Source organism: Baudoinia panamericana (assembly GCF_000338955.1).
Source record: "Baudoinia panamericana UAMH 10762 unplaced genomic scaffold BAUCOscaffold_4, whole genome shotgun sequence".
In the NCBI taxonomy this organism is placed as follows: Eukaryota; Fungi; Ascomycota; class Dothideomycetes; order Mycosphaerellales; family Teratosphaeriaceae; genus Baudoinia; species Baudoinia panamericana.
The window spans coordinates 302,555-324,695 of NW_006911260.1; the positions used below are offsets into that span (position 1 = coordinate 302,555).

Sequence of the window (22,141 nt, forward strand, 5' to 3'; positions counted from 1 at the left end):
GTCACATGCTCAAGCGTGCCTTCCATCTCAAGCTAGCTTGTGTTCATAACAAAGGCAAGTAATGCTCGCATAATGCCTATGGGTTAGTCGTCTGGATGCAGCTCGCAGGCCTAATTCCAACACCATCAACAAGGCAGCCTTCTGGGTTTCCGTTGCTTGACCCCAGAGCAACATCTGGTGATGCCAAAGCTATCGTAACTACTGATGCATTAGACGTATATGCAGCAACAGCTCTTTATACCATGATGCATGTGATGGGAGTAAATGCTCATCGTAGGTTGAGCCGCTTAACCAACCTCTTCGCTGCTTGAAGCACGAAAGCACAAGCGCCAGTCTATCTCACTTCTCTCTTTCTCCCTTATATCGTCAGTAGATGATGCCCAAGCAAGAGACAGAGAATCCTGACACGCCCGTTATGCTGGGCGCTGATATGGACCACCAAAGTGCCGGCTTTTCGTGCACACTGAAGAAACAAATCCAAGGAGTCAATGAGTATTCGCTTGTGGGAAGTAGCTTCCAACACGAGCACGAGCCTACAGTATAGGATGAGGAACGATGGCAGCGACTGAGCACGTGAACGATGAGCCTACACATCCAAAGAAAGTGCTGCCCGTCACTCTGCTATCTGTGTTTCTGGTACGCTATGAGCTTGTCGCTTTATGAAGGCGGCAAGCTGACGACCTGCTAGGGAAGTGGCAGGACTACTCTGCTCCAACACCTTCTCCGACGCAATCATGGACTCAGGATCGCCGTCGTCCTAAATGACATTGGAGCGCAAGTCTTCGCTAATCTTCTCGATCCCGGAGATTCATGCTGATATCAGCAGCATCGATGGCGACGCTTCTCTTATCTGCAACACGCATCGCCTCACCAAGACCCAAGCGAAAGTGATTGCGCTTCAGAATGGGGGCATCTGCTGCACGCCTTCGAGACGACCTTCTGGAAGAGCTCGTGCGCTTGTTAGAGCTAGCAACGTTCGACTATGTCATCGTTGAGAGCAGCGGCATCAGCGAGCCTGAGCAGGTCGCCGAAACGTTCGATAAGCGGCTTGCGGATCAGATCGCTGCCATGGGTGAGGGTCGAGACGGTGAGTAGTGACAAATTCGGTCTACCTCTCACTTGCGTAGCATGAAATGAGCTCAAGGGTCTCCTGCTGACGTCTGCGTGGCGACGCGGTAGGTCTCGACAAAAGCATCTTAGCGACACTAAAGCGTGCGAAGGATGTCGGAGCGTTGGACAAGTTCACTCGGCTTGAAATTACATGCACAGTCATCGATCTCTTCACCATGTTCCTCGACTTCGAGACAACGGACGTGTTGTCCTTTCGGCGAGACGATGTGACGGCGGAGGACGAGCGTACCGTCTCGGATTTGATGGTAGACCAAATCGAGTTCGCGGACGTTATTGTCATGAACAACGTTGATGTTGACGCGAAGACATTGTCCCGTTTTATCGATTTGGTCACGAAAATGAACCATCGCGCCAATGTTCTGCAGTCATCGTACGGAATAATCGACGTAAAGGCGATACTCAATACCGGCATGTTTGATGTCGAACGCACGCAGATGGGCTATGGGTGGCTACAGGATCTCCTTGCTATGACGCTGAGGGAAATACAGGGCTAGAAGACTCTCGCGCCTAAGCCTGAGACCGAAGAGTGAGCTTTCCTGCTGTCTCTGTTTAAGCTTCGGCCAGTGGTGGCGGTTTTGCAGATACAATGTCCGCAGCTTTGTCTACGTGCGACACAGGAGGTTCCATTCCCAACGATTGTTCGCGCTTCTGCACGACAAGTCCATTCTGCAGCATCCGCTTGTGAAAGTCGATGATGAAAAAGACGGGCCAGAAGCGGAGGGCGAGGACGACGAGATGGGAGATTGGGTGGAGGTTGATGACGAAGAAGACGACGACGAAGACAAAGCAGCCTCAAGCAGCGCCACAAGCATCTGCCCAGTTAACGACGTTGAGATGAAAAAGGATCCATTGGACGTTCCGGAAGCTGCCGTAATCCTTGCCAACAAGCGTGCCGACCCCATTTTGCGCGCCTCTTCCACTCCAAGGGCGAATACTGGCTTGCCAACCGCCCGGACCGTGCAGGGGAGTGGTCGCGGGCAGGCGCAATGCCGACGCTCGCCGGAGGTCGGCCATGGTTCTGCACGATCTCGCGGTCCGAGTGGGAAAGCGGCAATGCCGATATTGATATGCCATGGTGGAGCATGATCTCGAGAGCGGCGGGGAATGGGGTGACAGTAGGGAGGAGCTTGTGTTCATGGCGAAATGCTGGAGACCAGTGCGATTGAGGCAGTCTTGGATGAGTACCTTTTGAACGATGAAGAATGGGCGGAGTGGCAGAAGGGCATGAACAAATCTAGTGGCGGCAGCTCGAAAAGGCTACGTGATGAGAAGCCTGGGCAGTTCATATGTTTGATGACGGAGTCCCAGATTGGGACGAGCCTGAAGGAGATGCGCACAACCACTCGGAGCATACGCATCCGCATTGAGCAGCTGGCGACAAAGGCACCTGGGCAGGCTTCGTTTACAGCGCTATATGTACGTTATCCTTCTCAATCGCTTACTCACTCGAGTTTAGTGTCTAGCCGGAATAGGACGACGCGATTGCGGCTTCATCCTTCTGTTAGCTCAAGCTTGTTTCCGAGGCATTTCTTCTCCTCGGCTCCACTTGGGTGATATCCTCCCCTCAAATAATCTGCTGTACGCATGATCGGAAATGACTTGCCGAACGACTGCGACCTGCAGCTTCATGAGCATCGTCACACAGATTCTCCGCCTTGCACAGACTGCGGGGGTGCCTGCAGCTCCACTCGCAACGACGATCCGAGACGCATACAGTACAGTTTCTTCGCCGGGCCTGCTTTAGCCGCAGGTGAATGTGCCCGTGAACGTGGAGAAGTCAGACGATCGTGAGGGCTTGTTTACCAGAAAATCCGACGGTGAGTGAACGGTAGAAGTGAAAGTGGATCTCGTCAACCTCATCCACCAAAGAGTGACTCTTCCTTGCTTTGACCGCACTGCTTCTCCTCCTTCTCTCCCACTTCATTGCACTGCCACTTCTCACCTTCACCCTCAAGATGGCTGCGCTCGTCAAGCGCTTGCTGCTCGCTACACTCACTATAGCATCCTTCTCAGCCGCGAATCCAGTGCCTGCGCTGCTTGAACGTCAGGGCAGCAACAGCACCTCAGTCTTAGCAGCCTGTCCTGGCTACAAAGCGAGCCACATCCAGCACACAGAGAATGGCTTGACTGCAACGCTTACCTTGGCTGGCACTGCGTGCAACGCCTACGGCACGGATCTTACAGACCTGACCTTGACGGTTGAGTACCAGACAGGTAAGGCCGACTGCACAAGTCACATGTCGGATCCCCAATACTCACCGAGCATGTAGACCAGCGACTTCACGTCAAGATACAGGACGCTGCAAATCAAGTCTACCAAGTGCCTTCTTCAGTTTTCGAGCGCCCGGCTTCGTCTTCTGGCTGTAGCCAGTCCAGCTCAGATCTCATCTTCAGGCACAAAAACAATCCTTTCAGCTTCACGGTAACTCGGCGCAGCAATGGAGAGGTCCTTTTCGACACCTCAGCCGCTAGCCTTGTCTTTGAGTCGCAATATCTTCGTCTGCGTACCAACCTACCAGAGAACCCGAGCTTGTACGGTCTCGGTGAGCACACCGACCCGTTCATGCTCAATACGACCAACTACACGAGGACCATCTGGAACCGCGATGCGTACGAGGTTCCGCCTGGCACTAATCTATATGGTGATCACCCTGTCTACTTTGACCATCGTGGCGCCAATGGTACACATGGGGTCTTCCTGCTCAACTCAAATGGCATGAATATTGTCATAGACAACACAAACGGACAATACCTGGAGTACAATACCATCGGTGGCATCCTCGACTTCTACTTCATGAGCGGCCCATCGCCAGTGCAAGTAGCTCAGCAATACTCCGAAGTGGTTGGGAAGTCGGCCATGATGCCGTATTGGGGCTTCGGCTTCCACCAATGCCGGTATGGCATGCAGGACGTCTACGAGGTTGCTGAGGTGGTTGCAAACTATTCCCAGGCTGGCATTCCGCTTGAGACGATGTGGACAGATATCGATTACATGTATCTGCGTCGCGTCTTCACTCTAGACCCTGACCGATTCCCGCTCGACCTCGTGCAGCAGCTCGTCACCTATTTGCACACCCATCAGCAGCACTACATTGTTATGGTCGATCCGGCCGTTGCGTACCAGGACTACCCAGCCTTCAACGACGGTGTTAGTGCCAATGCCTTCCTCACGGTAGGCAACGGATCCGTGTACAAAGGTGTGGTCTGGCCTGGTGTGACGGCCTTCCCAGATTGGTTCGCTCCAGGCACTCAAGGCTACTGGGACGGTCAGTTCGACTCTTTCTTCGATCCAACTACGGGCGTGGATATTGATGCATTGTGGATCGACATGAATGAGGCTTCGAACTTCTGCGTGTATCCTTGCGCCGACCCGGAAGGGCAAGCTGCGAGCATGGGAGATCCGCCACGGCCACCAGCAGTCAGATTGGGTGCTCCGAGGCCAATACCCGGCTTCCCAGCCGACTTCCAGCCTCAATGCAAGGCCGAAGTGACATTCAACGTCAATGCTAGCACATTCTTTGGTGAGAACATTGCTGTGTTTGGCTCCGCGGTTACCATCGGTAGCGGCGACGATACCATGAATGCCGTGGGCTTGGGTACTGCGAACTATCCAATTTGGAGTGCTACCATTGACATGCCGGCCAATACTGTTGTTACCTACCAGTACCTGCGGGCTGAGCCGGGCGGAACCTACATCTTCGAGGCTTCCAACCGGACCCTTACCACCGGAGGGTGCAATTCCACGCAATCTACGAACGACACCATCACCACAACTTCTCCGCCTGGCTCTTCGAAGATGTTTAAGCGTGATGCTACTCCGGTTGCACACGGCGCGCCTGTGGTAGCAAGGCAAGCTTCTGGTACCGAGACCGGTTTACCAGGACGTAATCTGATCGATCCAGAGTACACGATCAATAATGTCGCCGGCAGTCTCAGCAATAAGACGCTCGATACCGACCTCGTGCATTATGGAGGCTGGGTGGAGTACGATACGCACAATCTCTACGGTGCCATGATGTCCGAGGCCTCGCGTCTGGCGATGCTTAGTCGTCGACCCACCGTAAGGCCTATGGTTATTACACGCTCAACATTTGCTGGATCAGGCAGACAGGTTGGCCACTGGCTTGGCGACAATGCGGCGGATTGGTCGCACTATCTCATCTCGATCGCCGAGCTGCTGGAGTTTGGTGCGCTGTTCCAGCTGCCTATGGTCGGCAGCGATGTCTGTGGCTATGCAGGCAACACGAACGAACTGCTCTGCGCTCGTTGGGCGACTCTTGGCGCTTTCTCCCCGTTCTATCGCAACCACGGCGAGCAGGGCGCTCTACCACACGAGTTCTACCGCTGGCCGCTCGTCGCCGAAGCCGCTCGCAACGCCATTGCTACACGTTACCAGCTCCTCGACTACTTCTACACTGCCTTCTACGAGCAGAATCAGACTGGTACGCCATCTGTACAGCCAATGTTCTTCGTCTACCCGGAGGACGGGAATACAAATGCACTGCAATACCAATACTTTTTTGGCCCAGCCATCATGGTCGCACCTGTGACTGATGAGAACAGCACAACAGCGGAAATCTACATGCCAAATGATGTCTTCTACGACTTCTACACGCATGAGCAGGTCCAAGGGACTGGTAGCATGGTCACACTTGACAACGTGCCTTACACCACGATCCCACTCTACTACAAAGGTGGCAGCATTGTCGCCCTCCGCGCAAAATCCACCAACACCACCACCGAGCTTAGGAATCAAGATTTCAGCATCGTCATCGCACCGTCTCAGAACGGAACCGCTTCCGGGGCTCTGTACCTCGACGACGGCAATAGCCTCGTGCAAACAGCTACGAGCTACATCACGTTTACGTACAGCCGTGACAGCTTGGTGATCGGTGGTAGCTTTGGCTACCAGACGAATGTATCCATCAGCAGCATTACGGTCCTGGGCGGCCCAAGCAGCTCCAATGCAAACACGAGCAGTAACGTGGTTACGTCGCAGAAATCGAAGATGCAGACGACGAATATACCTCTGACGGGCCCGCGCAGCATTCAGGTTAGCTGAGGAGAAGATGTTACTGCGTCTGTGCTTCATGATGAGCTTATGACTTGACGAGCAAAAGGCTAAAACCCTAGGTAGACTGAATGGAATAATCTTACATCGCCAACTGTTCGGTCATCATCTGAGTCCTGCCGGGCTCACTTTCATTGCAGGCTTCCGTCACGGCCTGCTTGATGGCCCGCCGGGCCGCCGCCCATTCGTCCCACCCATGCCTGACCTCTAGCGTAATTTGTTCCTGCATGTGAACCCCGCATTATCTCAAGAAGTGACGATGATCACTGCATTTTGCTTGGCTATCATTTGTAGTCGCAGTCAGCGTTTCACCGTGGTAGTGGCCGACGGTGCAAACTTTGGCACAGGTAGGTCTCGGGAGTGAGTAAGACACTCCAAGTCGCTTCCACGTTGTTTACTTTCAGATCTCGTGTCCACTATATTATCGTCGACTCCGTCTCAGAGCGCCATTGTTCTGAATATTTAGTGCTGTCGGTAGAGGCTGGGACCAGGCACTCGAATCCGTTGTTGGAAAGAAGCACGATGAAGGCCACCACCGCCTTTACCGTGATGGCTATGACTGTCGCTGCGTCAGCCACGAATCTCTTCGTCTCCGACTATAACGGCTACGTCAACACTTACTCGCTTACTGCGCGCGAAGGCAACTATTCCCTCACAAGCATCTTCAATACAACCGAGTGCGCGCCCAATCCGAGTTGGCTAACAGTGGGTGGATGGAACCAGATTTTCGAACGTGAATGTCACTGACGCCATCATCCACAATGCTAGATTGACACGAACCGTGGCCTCCTCTTCTGCATGAACGAAGGTCTCAACACAGTCAACGGCTCCCTCAGCTCCTTCACCATCAACGGAGACGGCAGCTTGACGCATGTGGAGAACACAACAACCCCTTCGGGCCCAGTCCACGGCGTTATCTACGGGAACGCAGCAGGCCAGCGTGCTATCGCACTAGCCCACTACACCGGCTCTGCGGTCACATCTTGGCTCCTTCAGGGCGGCGGAAGGTTTGCAGAAAACCAGGAGCTCTTCTTCACCCTTCCGCAACCAGGCCAGAATCCCTCACGGCAAGATGCGCCGCATGAGCACGAGACTATACTTGACCCTACGGGACAGTATATCCTTGTTCCCGATCTGGGAGCCGATCTTGTCCGTGTCTTCTCGTGGAACCAGACTACGCTGCAATTGAAGGGTCTTGCACCTCTGCAAGCACCTCCCGGCTCCGGCCCTCGCCACGCGGCGTTCTGGAACCCATACGGCACGTCATGCGAGAATTGCACCACCTACTTCTACCTAGTTTCAGAGCTTGCAAGCACCGTGACAGGATATGCGGTATGCAATCTGTGCACAAGCGCGCTTTGATGTGTCAACCACCGCTAACGGGTGTGGTCAACGCTTCTAGGTCAGATATTTGCCGAACGGTGGCGGGCTGAACTTCACGCAAGTCTTTGTGAGCAGCACATACGGTATCCTCAACAAACCGCAAGGCAATGCGCCAGCTGAGATAGCGGTCACTGTAGGTTGCACGGTCTACCATTGAGCGGGAATGAAGAACTGACAAATAAGCAGCCTGACAACCGTTTCCTCGTCATCTCGAATAGAAACAACACTTCATTCGGTCTGCCAGGGCCGAACGGGACTGTTATCCCTTCCGACTCATTGTCAACGTTCCGTCTTGTTGATGACGGCACGCTCGTCTTTGTACAACTTTGGGCTTCAGGCGGGTCATACCCACGGCAGTTCAGCATTGACCGTACTGGAAGCCTTGTCGCCGTGGGTAACCAGTACAGCCAGAACATTGCGATCCTGGCACGAGATGTCGCAACCGGTCTTATTGGCGAGCCAGGTTAGTTTTCGAAAGCGTGCGGTATGCCATCATGCTAATTGCACTTCGTAGTGGCGCGAGTCACTGTTCCCGGAAACACAACGTGCATACAATGTAAGCCAGCCCGTGATCCTCATGGTCTTGTTCTCGACTGGAGAATAGCTGATTGTCGATGTCAATCTTACAGGGGGCGAATAATGCCATGATCACCGGCGGCCTTCTGGATATCGCTCAGGCATCGGCTGAGGATTCCAGTGGTGGATAGCCATCCCATGACGTGTCAAAGCTCGCCCACTCGGCAAGTTGCTTACATGAATCGATATCGCGGGTGAAAGATTCGATCTTCGAACGCGCCCTCTGCACGGCGTCCTTACCCAGCGGTAGCCGTAGAACGTGCCTTAAGTTTACGCCCCTACATTCGCCCGTTACTACCTCTATAATAGCCTCGGCTGCCTTCGCTGGGTCTCCGGCTTGTTTTCCATGCCCAGCTGTAATACGTTGCGCGGTCTTGTCTGCAATCGTGCCCTTGTATGGCTCGCTGATAATGTTTGACGGCTTGTCCACTGCACTCTGGAAAGGCGTGCGATATGCACCGAGCTCAGCAATTAGCACACGGATTCCGAACGGAGCGAGCTCTTCGGCCAGTGACTCGGACAGGCCTTCCAAGGCGAACTTCGAGGCGGAGTACATGCTCTGTGAAGGAGTGCCTGTGAAGCCTGATGCTGATGATATCATAACTATAATGCCGCCACCGCGCTCGCGGAAGGTCGGAATCGCACCCTTAGTGACAGCAACAGCACCGAAAAAGTTGGTGTCCATTTGTGCTCGAATCTGCTTCATACTTAAGTCTTCAAGTACGCCGCGAAGGCCATATCCGGCATTGTTAACAACGACATTAATGCTGTGCTCCTTGACTGCCCTCTCCACGATAGCTTGTGTGTCGTCACTGGTCACGTCAAGGTCTAGCCATACGCCCCCTAGTGCTTCAAGATTAGGATAGTCTTCCTTCGCCTTCACGACATTGCGTGCTGTACCTATGACATGGTATCCATGTCGCAAAGCGGCTAAAGCTATTTCAGCGCCCTGACCGCTCGAGGCTCCCGTGATCAGCCAGCGGTATTGTGCCATGGCCTTGGAAGGAGAAAGGTAGACAAGGAGGTACTGTCCACTTACAAGAACACCACATGAGTGACTCCAAGTGATCAGGTTTTTGTATATGGTTCTGCTGCCATATGCTTGCCCCACGGACTCGGGTTTGAGCGTGGATATGGTATTCGGAAGTCCAAAGGGGCCTCGGCGGCGGAATTTCTTCGGCAACATTGATGGTCATCTCGCCTTGGACACCATACACTCTGCACACAGCACACTTTGCAGCTTCGAGCAAGACTCGTAACATGACGAAGAGGAGGCGTGAGCGTGACAAGCCGAAAGCGGGACCCAACGCACTCTACAACCCGAGCAAGAGGGTATTGCTGAGCTACGCACCGGACGACGAACTAGAGGAGCAGCCTGTTTCGCTTGCCGGTCCGGAGGGTCCGGGTGCAACTGCTGTAGATACAAGCAACTACACAATTGCGCCGTATCCCGACGAGCAGGAAGATCCATCCGTGCAGCCTGGATCGGACACAGCGGTAACTGACGAAGCTGAAGAGGAGCCTCGGGAAGAAGATGTAGCGGACGAAGACGCGGTGCCTGTGCCAACTAAAGGCTTGCAAAGGCATCCGCTCACGGGACAGCATCTTGCACTCGGCGCTCTGTCGTACCAGTGGGACGAAGACGAAGACGGTGAAACCGGCGATTACGACAGTGAAGAGGAAGAAGCTATGGCATATCTCCGTGCCGTCAGGTAAGCCCCAGTCATGCAATCGAAGAAATTGATTCTAGGCTCATACTTTGCCGCAGATTGACAAGCTAACAAAGTTCTCTAGGTCCGAGCGACAAGCTATGCCGACAGTCTTCGGTGCTGGCCACGATAATTTTGACAAAACACTCTACGACACTGTAGTGGACGACAGTAGAGGGTATGTATCTGGGGGCGCATACATCGGCCGTGCAATGCCTGCAGCAGCAGATCAACTGCACGAAATCGAATTGAAGGACCCCCAAACGTACTACGCCAAAGGCCTTAAGCGTCGCTTCCTTGAGCAGCGGCGGCAAATGCATCTCGCACCTGGTCTAGCTGCACTGGAGGAGCTCAATGACAAGCACCCAATCAGCTTGCCATCAGGGAGTAACAAAGCCTACGCAGAATGGGGCAGACTCCTGAAAACTACCGCACCGCTAGCCGTGCAAGTACGGAGCATGGAACAAGCGACTGTGAGGCGGCTTTTGGAACTAACCGATCGACTCTACCTGTTGCGTGGTAAGGATATCGATACTGTCACAAGCACATGGATCTGGTCACTGCTTGCACGTCTGGATGATGTCGGCACTATGGACAATGACGAAGTGTGTGCTATACGTGATCTCGGTAAGAAGGCCGTGCTTGTTCAGCTCTCCTTTCGTGATTCGGCTGCCGCCAAGCAATTGGACGATCTGGGCGCTCGTTCGAGTCCAGAAGCATTCAATCCGGCCGAAGTGAGCCTCGAGGATGAAGAGGATGATGCTACAAATGGCACACCTACTACCCCGTCCAACACGGCGATTGGTATTCCAGCAAAGCGGCAGAACACACTCGCTACGCTGGACATGATCATAACCGTTGTTGGCGACGTCTTTGGCCAGCGAGACTTGCTCGAGTTCCGCCAGAAGTGGGAAGCCACTGTAGGCGCGAGTAAGTCTACTCTCTCATAACGAACCGTCAAGTTCCGTGCCTTGTGCGCATTTCCTGCATGTAGATACGACCGACGATGCATCGTGTGCTGCTCTAAGCCGCCTGTTGATCGGATACAGCGGCTATGGTTTCATCCCCGCATGTGAGCGCCATGACTCGCAATCGGCGAGCAAGCACACAGAGTAGGTAGGTGAAAACATCCACTTACTCCGTCACATTTTCATTGTCCTCTCTTTCATATACAAAGCGGCCGCCATGGCGCCCAAGGCGATCTCCCAGCTGGTGGAAGAACACCGTCCAGATCTGGCTGCTTACCAAGAGCTCTACAAACACTTCCATGCCAATCCAGAGCTATCGAACCAGGAGCGGGAGACTGCTGCGACCATTGCTAAATACCTTAACGACAAAGTCTCGACCGAGTTCGACATAAGAACCAACATTGGCGGCACCGGAATCGCCGCCTTATTGTTCAATGGCAGTGGCCCGACCATCTTACTCCGAGCCGACTTCGATGCCCTACCCGTCGAGGAACGAACTGGCCTACCTTACGCATCCAAGAAGCGCATGATCGATGCTGACGGGATCGAGAAGCCTGTGATGCACGCTTGTGGCCATGACATGCACATTACAGCCCTTCTCGCCGCCGCCGAGCTCCTTGTGTCAGCCAAAGATAGCTGGAGCGGGACACTGTTGCTCGCTTTCCAGCCCGCCGAGGAGCGTGGCACTGGTGCGCAGGCTATGGTCGATGATGGAATGTATGACCCGAAACGGCACGCTGTACCCATTCCCGATGTATGTCTTGGTGGGCACGTTATGCCCATGCGAGCAGGTGTGGTCGGTTCGCGTCGCGGACTCATGGCAAGCTCGGCAGACTCGATGCGGATCACGCTTCATGGACGTGGCGGGCATGCTAGTATGCCCAGCCGGCTTGTCGATCCCATCGTGATGGCTGCCTCGACTGTGATGAAGTTGCAGACGATCGTGTCACGAGAAGTAGACCCGTGGGACACCGCTGTCGTGACTGTAGCCAGCATACAAGCCGGTGACGCCGAGAACGTAGTTGTAGACGACGCTCGCATGGCTCTTGACATCCGAACCATTGATCCCAAGACCCGCGAGAAAATCAAGCGGAGCATCAAGCGAATCGTCGACGCCGAGTCGCTGGCCAGTAACGCAGTTAAAGAGCCAACATACCTCACCACGCGCACCTTTCCCATCACGATGAACGACGAAGAGGTGACGGCGAAGCTAGAGGAGACCTTCCGCGCCCATTTCAAAGAAGGCGAGCATGGATACACCTCAGAAGCGCAGAAACTCGGCGGAAGCGAGGACTTCTCCATCCTTGGCACGGCGGTCGACAGACCATGCAGCTTTTTCACGTACGGTGGCACCGATCCCGAGCTCTGGGACAAGTGCGAAGCAGAGGGCACGCTGAACGAGAAGATTCCGATCAACCACAGCGGACTGTTTGCACCGGTCATCATGCCCACGCTTCAGGTGGCGGTGGATGCTTATGCTGCTGGTGCGCTGACATGGTTACTCAAGAAGTAGGTTAGACATTCAAAAGTGCGCCGTACTATACGCTCAAATGTAGAGTGAATGTTCGTCTTAGAGCAGCGTCAGGCTACATACACCTTGCTCTCCTGCTTTTCCAAAACCCATTGCGCTCTGATACGCTGCTGTACAAAATGCCCCCGTTCTGCCATGCCATGCAATTCATTCCACACGGCTCATTGCTCGCTAAAGGTATACTGCTGTCATGCCGTCGTAAAGTCATACACTTGATCGCAGCTAGCATTTCGCTGTTGTAACACTGCTGTCGCTGCGCTCAGCCGGATGATCATCTGCGTTATAATATATCGTCGCAACACTCGCTTGCTCGAAAGCTTTCATGCGCTCAACCGCCCAGACGTTGCGCACTGGACGATATTCGTCCATGGCGCGTGCTGGACTATGTTCACAGCGGGAAGATGTCAGCCATCGGACATGCACATTCGGCAGTGCTTGGCTAAGATATGCTCCGGGAGGAAGGTGGTCATTGGGTAAGAGATTCCTCACGCTCACAAGCCAGAGACACGGTAATTGCCACCCGGCTCCTGATTACGGCCGGCCTCGGCCGCAGGCGCATTGCGGTACGCCGTGTCATTGGGGGCAGGTTTGACATTCAGGCCTCCGTTCGTGGTTCTCCCACCCGTCGCTGTTGCAGGGGTAGGATTCGGCGCACGGGGTGGGCTACCTGGCTGCACGCCGGCAGCGCCAGCGGTGGTATCACTGCCGGAAGAGGTTGCTGGATGAAGGCCTGTGTCATCAGCAACATACTCTGGATTACCGATAGCAATAGTAGGTCTTGACACGTCCGCACCTGTGGCCGCGTTGTCCTCGTCGTACTGGAACACCTCGGCTTCCTTGTCGTCGTAATCCTGGCCCGGGTTGGCGGTTTCGTATTCCATCCGTTTGACGAAGCGGTAGAAGCCGACGGCCAGCAGAGAACCGAGGAGAGGGCCGAGCCAGTAGATCCAGTGGTAATGTGGGAAGTTGCGGGCGACTACGCATGGTCCGAGGGAGCGGGCGGGGTTGAGGGAGCCTAGTATGAGGTATTAGTGGAAGGGATGACTTGCGTCATATGCACAATGTATCTTACCGCCAGTGAAATAAACTCCGCTCAGCTCCGCCACGAAGAGACAGAGACCGATGCCAACCGGGGCGAGGTAGGTGCCCTTGTGCTTCTCAGCGGCGAGCATGAATATCGTGAAGACGAGGAAGGCGGTCAGAAACATCTCGATGAAGAGACCGCGAGCGATGGTGGTGCCACCGCCAAGCGTGGTCGAGACATTTAGCGATTGCGGAAAGAGACACGAGACGATAGCTGCAGCACAGATTCCGCCGAGAAGCTGAGCGATGAAGACAAGGCCGGCGCGGACCCAAGGCACAGCCCCAATAAGTGCCATGGCCAGGGTCACAGCTGGGTTGAACAGGCCTGCGATATTGTCAGCTACGAAGATCGAGAAAATGGATGTGGAAGCGAGCGACTGACCTCCAGTAATGCGGAAGAAGACCCAGGCATTGACGGCCAGGCTGAATCCGAAGGACAGGGAGATGTACAGGAGCGAAGCAGCATTCGGCGTCTGGCTAAGACCGCCGCTAGCACTCTTGGTGTTCTGCGCCGCTCCAGCTGCGGAGGCGTTGGCGACTTGAGTGCCTGAGAAGGCGAAGAAGAGGAACAAGAAGGTTCCGACAAACTCGCCCATCATGGCTATGAAGTGGTTGCGTATCTTGTTCGGTAGAAACCCTACGAGGGGCACATGGAGCTCGTTCTTCTCGTTCTTCAATGGGACATCGTTGCCCTTCTTGCGGTGCAAGCCGGGGATGGCGAGGCCAGTATCGAGAACTTTACCAATGTTCATCTTGGCGGTCGGCGGTGTTTATGGGGTAGGATGGTGGTGAATATGTGGGTAGGGTTGGGTTCGCTGCGGGGGCCCGTTAAGACAGGCGTTGCTCGTGTTGACCTTGCAGAGTAGGTTATGCTCTTGCAACAAAGCGCACAGGGACGCTTCGTGACGCAGGTGAAGGTTCTGCTCAGTGATGTCGTTCGAAGTTACAGCGGTATCGAGTTGATGCTGAGGTAGAGGAAGAGGTCTCAGTCCGACGCAAGGGAAGGAAAACAATGCACAGCCGACAACGCTCGAAATGCGAAAGTAAGAGCAGGGACGCAATAGCAGACACAAGGGAGGAAGAGATGCAAATACAAAGCAGGCAAGATAGACAGATAGGAAGGTGTATGGTGGCGTATCACGCGGTAGGAGCGTGCCGAAGCTGTCGAGCATTCGCCTCGATAGCCGGTGGAAGCAGCGAAAACGTCGACCGCTGACGCATGCAACACTACGCCGTGCAAGACAGGGCTCTTACTGTGTTAAGGCTAAAGCTCCTTCGTACTCGACACGCCACGTCCGAGCTGATGGCGCGACAGGATCGCAGCTCCTAGCGACGATCTGCGCATCATCCGACGGTACGGGATGACGGCCAAGGCTGGGAGCTGCGAGCCATCAACGCCCCTCCTGCGCCCTTTAGTGCCATGTCAGCCGCGTATCCAAGCAATGCAAGCAAGGGTAACCGGTCACAGAACATGCAGAAGGAGCTTCATCATCTGCATATCGCACGGCAGACGCGTGGAGGTGAAGTCGGCTGGAAACTTTTTTGGTCTGTGGAGGAAAGGGCCCCACCTGACACTTTGTTTGTAGATCGATGAGGTCAGTGGCCATTCAGAGCTCGCGCAGCTCATACGTGACGGAGCTTGTCAACGGTAGGCTTGAAGTTTGTGGCCGCGTGCCAAAGTAGCTCAGGTATTTGTGCGTCTGATCCACGTTTCGGACGGAATCGACTCTGCTGTCGTGAGTTCAGCAACACAGGCTGTCGCTGGCCGGCGTCGGTGTCTTTCCAAGTGGTCCCGGCTTTGCGGCATACATACCAAGACCCTGCATTTGTGGGGTTGGGTCGGTGTCGAGGGGTGATGCGTTCCGGTGGAAAGTGTGCATGCCGAGCTGCCGGTAGAGGATGCGATTGCGACATCTCATCTCATCGCAGTCGGGGTGGCAAGCACACCACAGATCTCGCGTGTCGGCACTGGCAGATGGAAGGTGTGGTGTGGTTGTGGTAACTCCTGCCCGTATATCGAGATTCAAGGTTTCATCGCCAGGGCGAAGCTTTGCCCCACGTGATATGGCTTGGCGGTAGTGGCGCCTTCGCAGCTTGGACCACGACATCTAGACTCACACCTCCATGTTTCAACGGCTCTGTTGTGCATCTTTGTTATGGTAGAGGGGCATGCGAATGCACACAACGTAGGCGGCTCAGTTTCTCACATACGGACCGCGTGCATGCCATTATTGACCGCAGCGAGACCTGCCACAGGCGCCGAGCAACAGCCCGCATGACTGGACCCTCGTAGTAGAAGCCTGGGACTCGCAGCCTTGGTTTCATGTTTGTTATCGTTGAAGTCTGGTCTTAGACAGCCATATCAGCAGGCGATACTGGGCAGGCAATAACAAGCTTCCGACATCTATATACTAGCATTACAGCAACACGAGCCGCAGGCTGCAAGATGCGGCCTCTGCGCTTCTTACTTACCCTGCTAACCTGCATTCTTGCCTCCTTCTGCCTACTCTCCTTCGGCCCCTGGGCCACAACGACACAGGAAGATCTCGAAGAAAGGCAAACGCTTAAGACGTATTTTAACTGGCGAACGCCATCGTCATTGTTCCCACCTTCGGCAATTATTAGCTTGACCGACGACAATTCGACTTTCTTCCTAGCACGCCCTGCGGCGTTTGGTCCGCTGCTACCTGGCCGGAGTTTGAGTGGCCAGTTATGGATTGGCAGTGGCTTCGGCGATGACCATACGGGCCGCGGTGGAGCCGGGGCGGGCGGCGAAGGAGAGCTAGGCTGCAGCGATATCCCGGACTGGAATGATGGCAAGTACAGGAGCAACACTGGCGCTAAGAAGGGCTCGAGTGATGTGCGGATGGCGGGCCATCAAGCGCAAGATGCCAAGAGCGGCAAGAGCAGTCCAAGGACGAAGGAGGAAGAGGATGATCACGAAGACGTGATAGAAGAGGTCCCTGCACAGGACGATGGTACGGATGATCATCTGCATCATCCGTTGCCTCCTTCCGACGGCCTGAAGAGCAATGGCAAGGCAGCGAAGAGCAGCAAGAAGCCGGCACATGCGGACATCCAGAGCTTGCAAGAGGGTGCCGAGATTGCTGGCAAGATCGTGCTGTTGAGTCGTGGTGGTTGTGGCTTTCTCGAGAAGGTCAAGTGGGTGCAGCGCAGAGGCGGCGTGGCGCTTATCGTAGGCGACGACATTCGTGGCGGTCCGCTCGTGACGATGTATGCGCGCGGTGACACTTCGAATGTCACCATCCCATCGCTGTTCACTTCACATACGACTTCGCATCTGTTGTCGAGCTTGATACCTTCGGGCGGTGTATTGGATGATCTGGCGGCCGAGGAGGCCGCAAGGCTCGGACTGGCGTTAAGTGGAAAAGCTGGGTCTGGGAAGGGTGGGAAGAAGAAGGGCACTTCGGCTGACAAGCCAAACTTCACAACTACCTCAGTGGCAACAGAGTCGACATCAACTTCGAAGGCTACCCCAAAGGATGGCAGAAAGTCTTCAGCTACTGCAGTGGATAAAGATGTAATGGAGAAAGCCAGCGCTGTGACATGGCTTCGATATTTCTTCGGAGGTAGGAGGGCCACAGTCGAAGGGAACAGTAGGAGGCCTCCAACCAGCGGTAGCAGTGGATGGGTGCCGCAGGAGCTTGACGAGGACGAAGTTGGTATCCTTCGCTTTATCGGCACGCATGCCACCACGTCGACTTTGAGCTCAAAGGCTTCGAGCAAGACGGCGAATGCCGGTGCTAGTGACAGCTTCGTCATTGGCGTGCAGGACTGGCGCGATCCGGATATGGTCGCGGCGCAAAAGGAGCAGCAACAAGTGACGACATCAACATCGACGTCAAGCTCTGTGGCTCCAGCGACCAGCACGAAAGCTTCCAAGCACGGTCTTAAAGGCGGCAGTATCACGCCCGGAAGTGGCGAGTATGGCAAAGCAGGTCACGAGGCCGTTGACGTTACTGGCCTGGACAAGCAGGCTGGCAACAAAGTTGGGCTTGGAGAGCATGATGGCAGCTCGGCCAACTGGTTTGCGAGGCTGTTCGACTACCAGGACACGCCTCCAAGCAAAGAGCACAATCACAAGAAGTCTGCGTCAGAGGCTCCCAAGCCCGCACATGATTCTCCACAAACCAAAAGCTCCAATCATGGACTTATGGACGACATGTCAGAGCACGATGGCCTCTGGATCACACTTACGCCAACCCTGGTGTCCTCATCTCCATTCTTTGATACCCTTCTCGTCCTAGTCGTCTCGCCCCTCGTCACCCTAACAGTAGTCTACGCTCTGCTTCTCCTGCGCTCCCGCATCCGGCGGCGCAGATGGCGCGCACCCAAAAGTGTGGTCGAACGCCTACCAGTGCGCACATACCAGACCATGCCTAGCACCACCGCAACAACGTCATCAACGACTTCATCCGTGTCTTCGCCCGTCACGGCGTCAACGCCACTCCTGCCCTCTGGCGCGAGACCAATCAACGCTCGCGTGCGACCGCGGTCACGGACCGCTTCAGAGGTGCCGGTGCAGCCGAGCTCGTCGCTATCCGATGAGCTGGCGCCGCCGAGCTTGGAGCAGATCGAGGAAAAACGCGCGGCAGGTCTCGCGGAGTGGCGGAGACGGTATGGAGGCAAGCAAAGGGAGTGCGTGGTTTGTCTCGAGGAGTACGTTGATGGCGTAAGCAGAGTAATGAGCCTACCCTGCGGGCATGAATTTCACGCGGAGTGCATGTGAGTAGAACCAAAACCACCACCCTTGTCTTTCCGGAAGTGGCGATATGCTAACCATCGCAAAACAGCACGCCCTGGCTCACAACCCGCCGCCGCACCTGCCCCATATGCAAAGGGGACGTTGTGCGGTCAATGGCTCGATCCGCGCAAAGCGCTCGCAGCACGGCTACGCCAGCGCCACAACAATATCACGACGACCCGAACGAAGAGAGCGAGGACAATGTACAGGAGCAAGCGGCCGTAAGTCGCAATGACGATCCTGCCGCGCAGCAGCCGGTTAGCCGCGAGGACGAAGCGTTTGAGGACCTGGAGCAAGGTGTCGTCGATCGTACGCGTTGAGCAGGCAGCCCTGTTACGACGGTGTGGTAGGGTGTAAAGAACATCGAAATGATACCCTTCCCTCGAAGGCATTTCTGGCTTACAGCCAAAATCAGCCTTACCGCATGTCGAGCCGCAGCCAGTCTTGCGAGTTTCCGCTCAATCCTCATCCTGATACGAAATCTTCCGCATCTCACCCAACCGATGCCGTGCCGCACTAAGCGAGTTCTCCAACTGTAAGATCTCAACCTAGAACACGATACCACGTCAGCACCACCACGCTTCTCCTGCTTCTCAGAAATCACAAGACATACCTGCTGCTCCATCTGCCGAACCTTGAAATCATGCCCACTCAACTTGGCATAGTCCACATCCTCCTCCCCATCCCGCTGCCTGTTCTCAATAATCTTCTGCACCTGCCTCACCAAACTCCGACACGCATTCGTCACCGCCTTAGAACTCTCTTCCAACCGCTCCTGACTCTTACTCATGAAGCTCGCCTTCACTCGCGAAGCGGCGACGAGCTGCGCCGTGCTCGCGGCGACGTCGTTGGAGGCCACGATCAGCTGCTCGGGACTGTTGCGGCCGCTGATCACGCCGTCGGCGGTCTCAATGAGCATGTTCGTGCTTCGTGCGACGGCTTTGGCGGCGGAGATGAGACCTTCGGTCCATCGGTTGTTTTTCTTGTAGAATTGTGTGCGACTCATGCTTGAGCCTCTGCCTTGCGACACGATTTCTTGTTGTGATGCAGTTGCTGCTTTGATGAGCTGTGCGATAGCATTCGTGACCGCAATCGCCGCTTCCAGGATGCTATCGTGGATCTTGAGTTCGTACGTGCTATAGTGGTCTCTCGGCTTATTCATCAGCTTCGTCAAGCGCTCGGTAGCGGCGTCGATGGCTTTGGCTGCGTTGGTCATTTCTCTGTCCACCAGTTCGCCCAAGTCGCCAGAGGTGGATGTGAGCTTCGTTTTTGGCGCAAAAGCGTCGGCGAGTTTGCTGAGGTTGTTTAGCGCGATTTGCACGTCGTTGTTCTTGTTGATGACAACGTCCGTCTTTTGCAGGTCTTCAAGGCCTTCAAGGCGGAAGGACATAATGCCTCGGAAGAAGTCGACGGTGCTACTTGCGCTGCGGCGAGCGGCAGATATTAGTTGGTCGCCTTTCTTGTCGTCACTGGCGAAGCGGGTAAGGCCTTTGGTATTTGACAGTACGTCGGCTATGGCGTTGGAGAAAGCGTGCACTGTCCGGATGACTTCGGCGTGTGTGCTGTTCGGCCCGTCGGCGATGAAGTTGTTGAATGCGGTGCTGAACTCCATGGCCGTCGCCTGTGCCTTCTCGATCTGAGATAGCACGTATGGACCAGAAGCATTCTGATTACCGGCTTGCATACTGCTGTCGAGCTCGTACAGGGCGTCGTCCACTCTCTGCACCCCGGACTGCAGCACAGAGTCAATGATATCGTTGATCTTGCGTATATTGTCTAGAAGCATAACATCAATCTGCTCGTCCATGGCGTTGTCGGTAGCACCGTTGCTGTTTCGAAGTTCGTCGAGCTCAAGTAGTGTCTGGTCCATGCCGGACTTGTAGATCTCGAGCTCCTCTTCCTTCTCGCGCAGTTGTCGTTCCAGATCTGAGCTGCCTTCGCCAAGCTTGGAGCGCACGTCGTCCAGTGACCTGGTCTTGTTGCGAAGCGCTTCTTCGAGGTCTGCGATTTCGCGGTTATGCCGTGACAGCATGGCGCTCAGCTCACTTCCCTTCGCGCGGTCTGCATTGTCTGCCCGGTCCAGCGCCATTCGCAATTCCCGCCTAAGCTTCTCGAGCTCGTCCTTATGCCCGCCCTGCGATCGGTCCTTCTCGTGTAATGCTCTGTCTCGTTCTCGGATCATGTCTGCCAGCTCTAGGTTCTTCGTCTTCAACTCACGCTCCAATTTTTCTCTCCGCTCGATGGCTTCGCCGGCGCTCGCTGCCTTCAGCTGCACACCTTTAAACTTCTGCAGTAGCTCAAGGTGCTCGTGCCGTAGCTGACTGTACAATTTGGCCAACGCTTCGTACTTTGTCCGCCAAGTATTGACCTGCTCCTGTAACGCGCGAATCTGATCGTCTTTGCTTTGCGATTGCTGCTGGAAGTTGGCGTTCAGCTGCTGTAGCTCCGTTTCCAAAGCCTTCATTCTCCGATCGTATTGCTCGAGCATTAGCTGGTCGCGCTCATACTGCGCTCGAGCGTTCAGATTCTCCCGCTCCAGCTCCGCCATCCTGCCCTGTGTCTGTTCCGCATACTGCTGGCGCTGTAGCTGCTCAAGCTGCAGTCTCTGTTGCTCTGCCTGCAACCGTTGCTGCTCCTCGAAATCTCGCTGTGCTTGCATTGCTTGTGCCTGCTGCTGCCGTTGCGCCTCTTCCCATTGTGCCTGCAATCTCGCCTGCTCGGCTGCGTACTCTTCCTGTTGCCGCGCCTGCTCACTCTTCCAAAATTCATTGATGGGCTCCGGATCCGGATTTTCGGGTTTGCGCACAGGCGGGGTGGCTGGCTTCGTTACTGGTTCGTTTCGTGGTCTCGCGGGCAATGCCGGTGCTGCCTCGTCTTCTGCCAGCAAGTTTGGCGGATCTTGCGGCAGCTTCGGTACGGTGATGAGAGAGGTGAGGTACCGCAGGTTCGAGCATTCGTAGTAGAAGCGCACTAGCCGGTAGTGTTGCGCATCATATCGGCCTCTTAACGGACTTAGTGCCTCATCATCGCCCAGGGTTGTGTGCATAGCCCGCAGCATGCTCGTCGCAAACTTATAGATGCCATAGCTTTCCTGCACCAGCGGCACCAGCGCCGAGATCTTGCACTCATTGTTGTTACTGCTGCGAAAGTGCGCAAATATGAGCTTCTGGAAGCTGTCGATTTGGTCCTGCAGGTTCATTAAGTCGGAGATGGTCTCGTAGCCCTCGTTCGGGTCATTGATCGACTTCAAGCTGATGTACTCCTCGTACTCGAAGGTGCCGTTGAACTCGGGATGATCGCGGTGAAAGCGCAGCTTGGAGACGAGGTAGAAGATGTACTCTTGGATCAGCGGTTGGTAGCCTCGCATGCCGTCTCCGCCCGCGCCGCCCATCATGCCTCTCGTCAAGCTCTCCAGCCATGACACATGCGCCTGTGCTTCTTTGAGTGCGATCGGGTGGCCTTCCTGCAGCACTTTGTGGACGGTGATGAGCGCCTTGAAGGTCTGGACCTCGTCGGCTTGGATGGGCTGGACTTTGATACCATTCCAGAAGCTTTGGCTGCTTTTGTGGTCCCAGGTATAGACGATGCAGGCTCGTACATGCTTCCGTTTGGGCGCCGACTCTTCTATCGACGTGGCTTTGCGGATGTTGGTCGCCAGCTCTGTTTCCGACTTGCTGAGGTCGACGTTGCGAGTCGTCTGGCTGAAGAGGGCGGCCATGTCGGCGTTGTTGTTGTTGTTGTTGTTGTTGTTGGAGCCTGTGAGGAAATATGAAAAAACAGCTTTGCTACAGCTTGCCACCTGCCCACATTGCAACAGATTAAGTGAAGGATAAGATGTACGCGCAGCTTCCGCGCAATGGCGGCGGAGTGTGACGGCAGCCCTCGAGCAACCTTATGCCTGCCTAAGGTAGGTACCAGCGCCAC

The 22,141-nt window shown here is 55.0% G+C and overlaps 10 protein-coding genes across 10 annotated transcripts; 6 read left to right on the forward strand and 4 right to left on the reverse strand.

Annotated features, from left to right (window-relative positions):
- Positions 1-286: 286 nt before the first annotated feature.
- On the forward strand, positions 287-2,498 carry BAUCODRAFT_573912 (uncharacterized protein; the record flags this gene model as incomplete). Its single annotated transcript, XM_007676586.1, has 9 exons — positions 287-636; positions 689-774; positions 827-887; positions 949-1,087; positions 1,180-1,576; positions 1,713-2,001; positions 2,058-2,206; positions 2,289-2,368; positions 2,413-2,498. Exons 1-9 carry the CDS (start codon positions 556-558, stop codon positions 2,496-2,498), a joined length of 1,368 nt encoding a protein of 455 aa, XP_007674776.1. The 5' UTR covers positions 287-555.
- Positions 2,499-2,818: 320 nt separating this feature from the next.
- On the forward strand, positions 2,819-6,294 carry BAUCODRAFT_137709 (glycoside hydrolase family 31 protein). The gene is made up of 2 exons (XM_007676587.1): positions 2,819-3,345; positions 3,402-6,294. Exons 1-2 carry the CDS (start codon positions 3,087-3,089, stop codon positions 6,191-6,193), a joined length of 3,051 nt encoding a protein of 1,016 aa, XP_007674777.1. The 5' UTR covers positions 2,819-3,086; the 3' UTR covers positions 6,194-6,294.
- A 255-nt stretch (positions 6,295-6,549) lies between these two features.
- On the forward strand, positions 6,550-8,166 carry BAUCODRAFT_31884 (uncharacterized protein). The gene is made up of 4 exons (XM_007676170.1): positions 6,550-6,907; positions 6,971-7,534; positions 7,605-7,718; positions 7,772-8,166. Exons 1-4 carry the CDS (start codon positions 6,725-6,727, stop codon positions 8,051-8,053), a joined length of 1,143 nt encoding a protein of 380 aa, XP_007674360.1. The 5' UTR covers positions 6,550-6,724; the 3' UTR covers positions 8,054-8,166.
- Positions 8,167-8,258: 92 nt separating this feature from the next.
- BAUCODRAFT_67463 (uncharacterized protein) lies at positions 8,259-9,155 on the reverse strand (the record flags this gene model as incomplete). Its single annotated transcript, XM_007676485.1, has 1 exon — positions 8,259-9,155. The coding sequence occupies one exon, from the start codon at positions 9,153-9,155 to the stop codon at positions 8,259-8,261; it is 897 nt and encodes a 298-aa protein (XP_007674675.1).
- A 476-nt stretch (positions 9,156-9,631) lies between these two features.
- On the forward strand, positions 9,632-10,938 carry BAUCODRAFT_406566 (uncharacterized protein). The gene is made up of 2 exons (XM_007676588.1): positions 9,632-9,873; positions 9,930-10,938. The coding sequence occupies exon 2, from the start codon at positions 9,972-9,974 to the stop codon at positions 10,818-10,820; it is 849 nt and encodes a 282-aa protein (XP_007674778.1). The 5' UTR covers positions 9,632-9,873; positions 9,930-9,971; the 3' UTR covers positions 10,821-10,938.
- Positions 10,939-12,583, forward strand: BAUCODRAFT_406567 (uncharacterized protein). Its single transcript, XM_007676589.1, has one exon. It carries the CDS (start codon positions 11,056-11,058, stop codon positions 12,349-12,351), a length of 1,296 nt encoding a protein of 431 aa, XP_007674779.1. The 5' UTR covers positions 10,939-11,055; the 3' UTR covers positions 12,352-12,583.
- Positions 12,584-13,199: 616 nt separating this feature from the next.
- Positions 13,200-14,060, reverse strand: BAUCODRAFT_41138 (uncharacterized protein; the record flags this gene model as incomplete). The annotated part of the gene is made up of 3 exons (XM_007676338.1): positions 13,200-13,384; positions 13,442-13,777; positions 13,835-14,060. Coding segments are annotated over 3 exons (747 nt in total), but the record flags the coding sequence as incomplete, so codon positions are not given.
- Positions 14,061-15,051: 991 nt separating this feature from the next.
- Positions 15,052-15,412, reverse strand: BAUCODRAFT_31892 (uncharacterized protein). Its single transcript, XM_007676171.1, has one exon. It carries the CDS (start codon positions 15,364-15,366, stop codon positions 15,076-15,078), a length of 291 nt encoding a protein of 96 aa, XP_007674361.1. The 5' UTR covers positions 15,367-15,412; the 3' UTR covers positions 15,052-15,075.
- A 162-nt stretch (positions 15,413-15,574) lies between these two features.
- BAUCODRAFT_31893 (uncharacterized protein) lies at positions 15,575-18,752 on the forward strand. Its single transcript, XM_007676172.1, has 2 exons — positions 15,575-18,198; positions 18,267-18,752. The coding sequence occupies exons 1-2, from the start codon at positions 15,899-15,901 to the stop codon at positions 18,535-18,537; spliced, it is 2,571 nt and encodes an 856-aa protein (XP_007674362.1). The 5' UTR covers positions 15,575-15,898; the 3' UTR covers positions 18,538-18,752.
- Positions 18,676-21,935, reverse strand: BAUCODRAFT_67645 (uncharacterized protein; the record flags this gene model as incomplete). The annotated part of the gene is made up of 2 exons (XM_007676506.1): positions 18,676-18,765; positions 18,831-21,935. 2 exons carry the CDS (start codon positions 21,933-21,935, stop codon positions 18,676-18,678), a joined length of 3,195 nt encoding a protein of 1,064 aa, XP_007674696.1.
- Between the last annotated feature and the right edge of the window lie 206 nt (positions 21,936-22,141).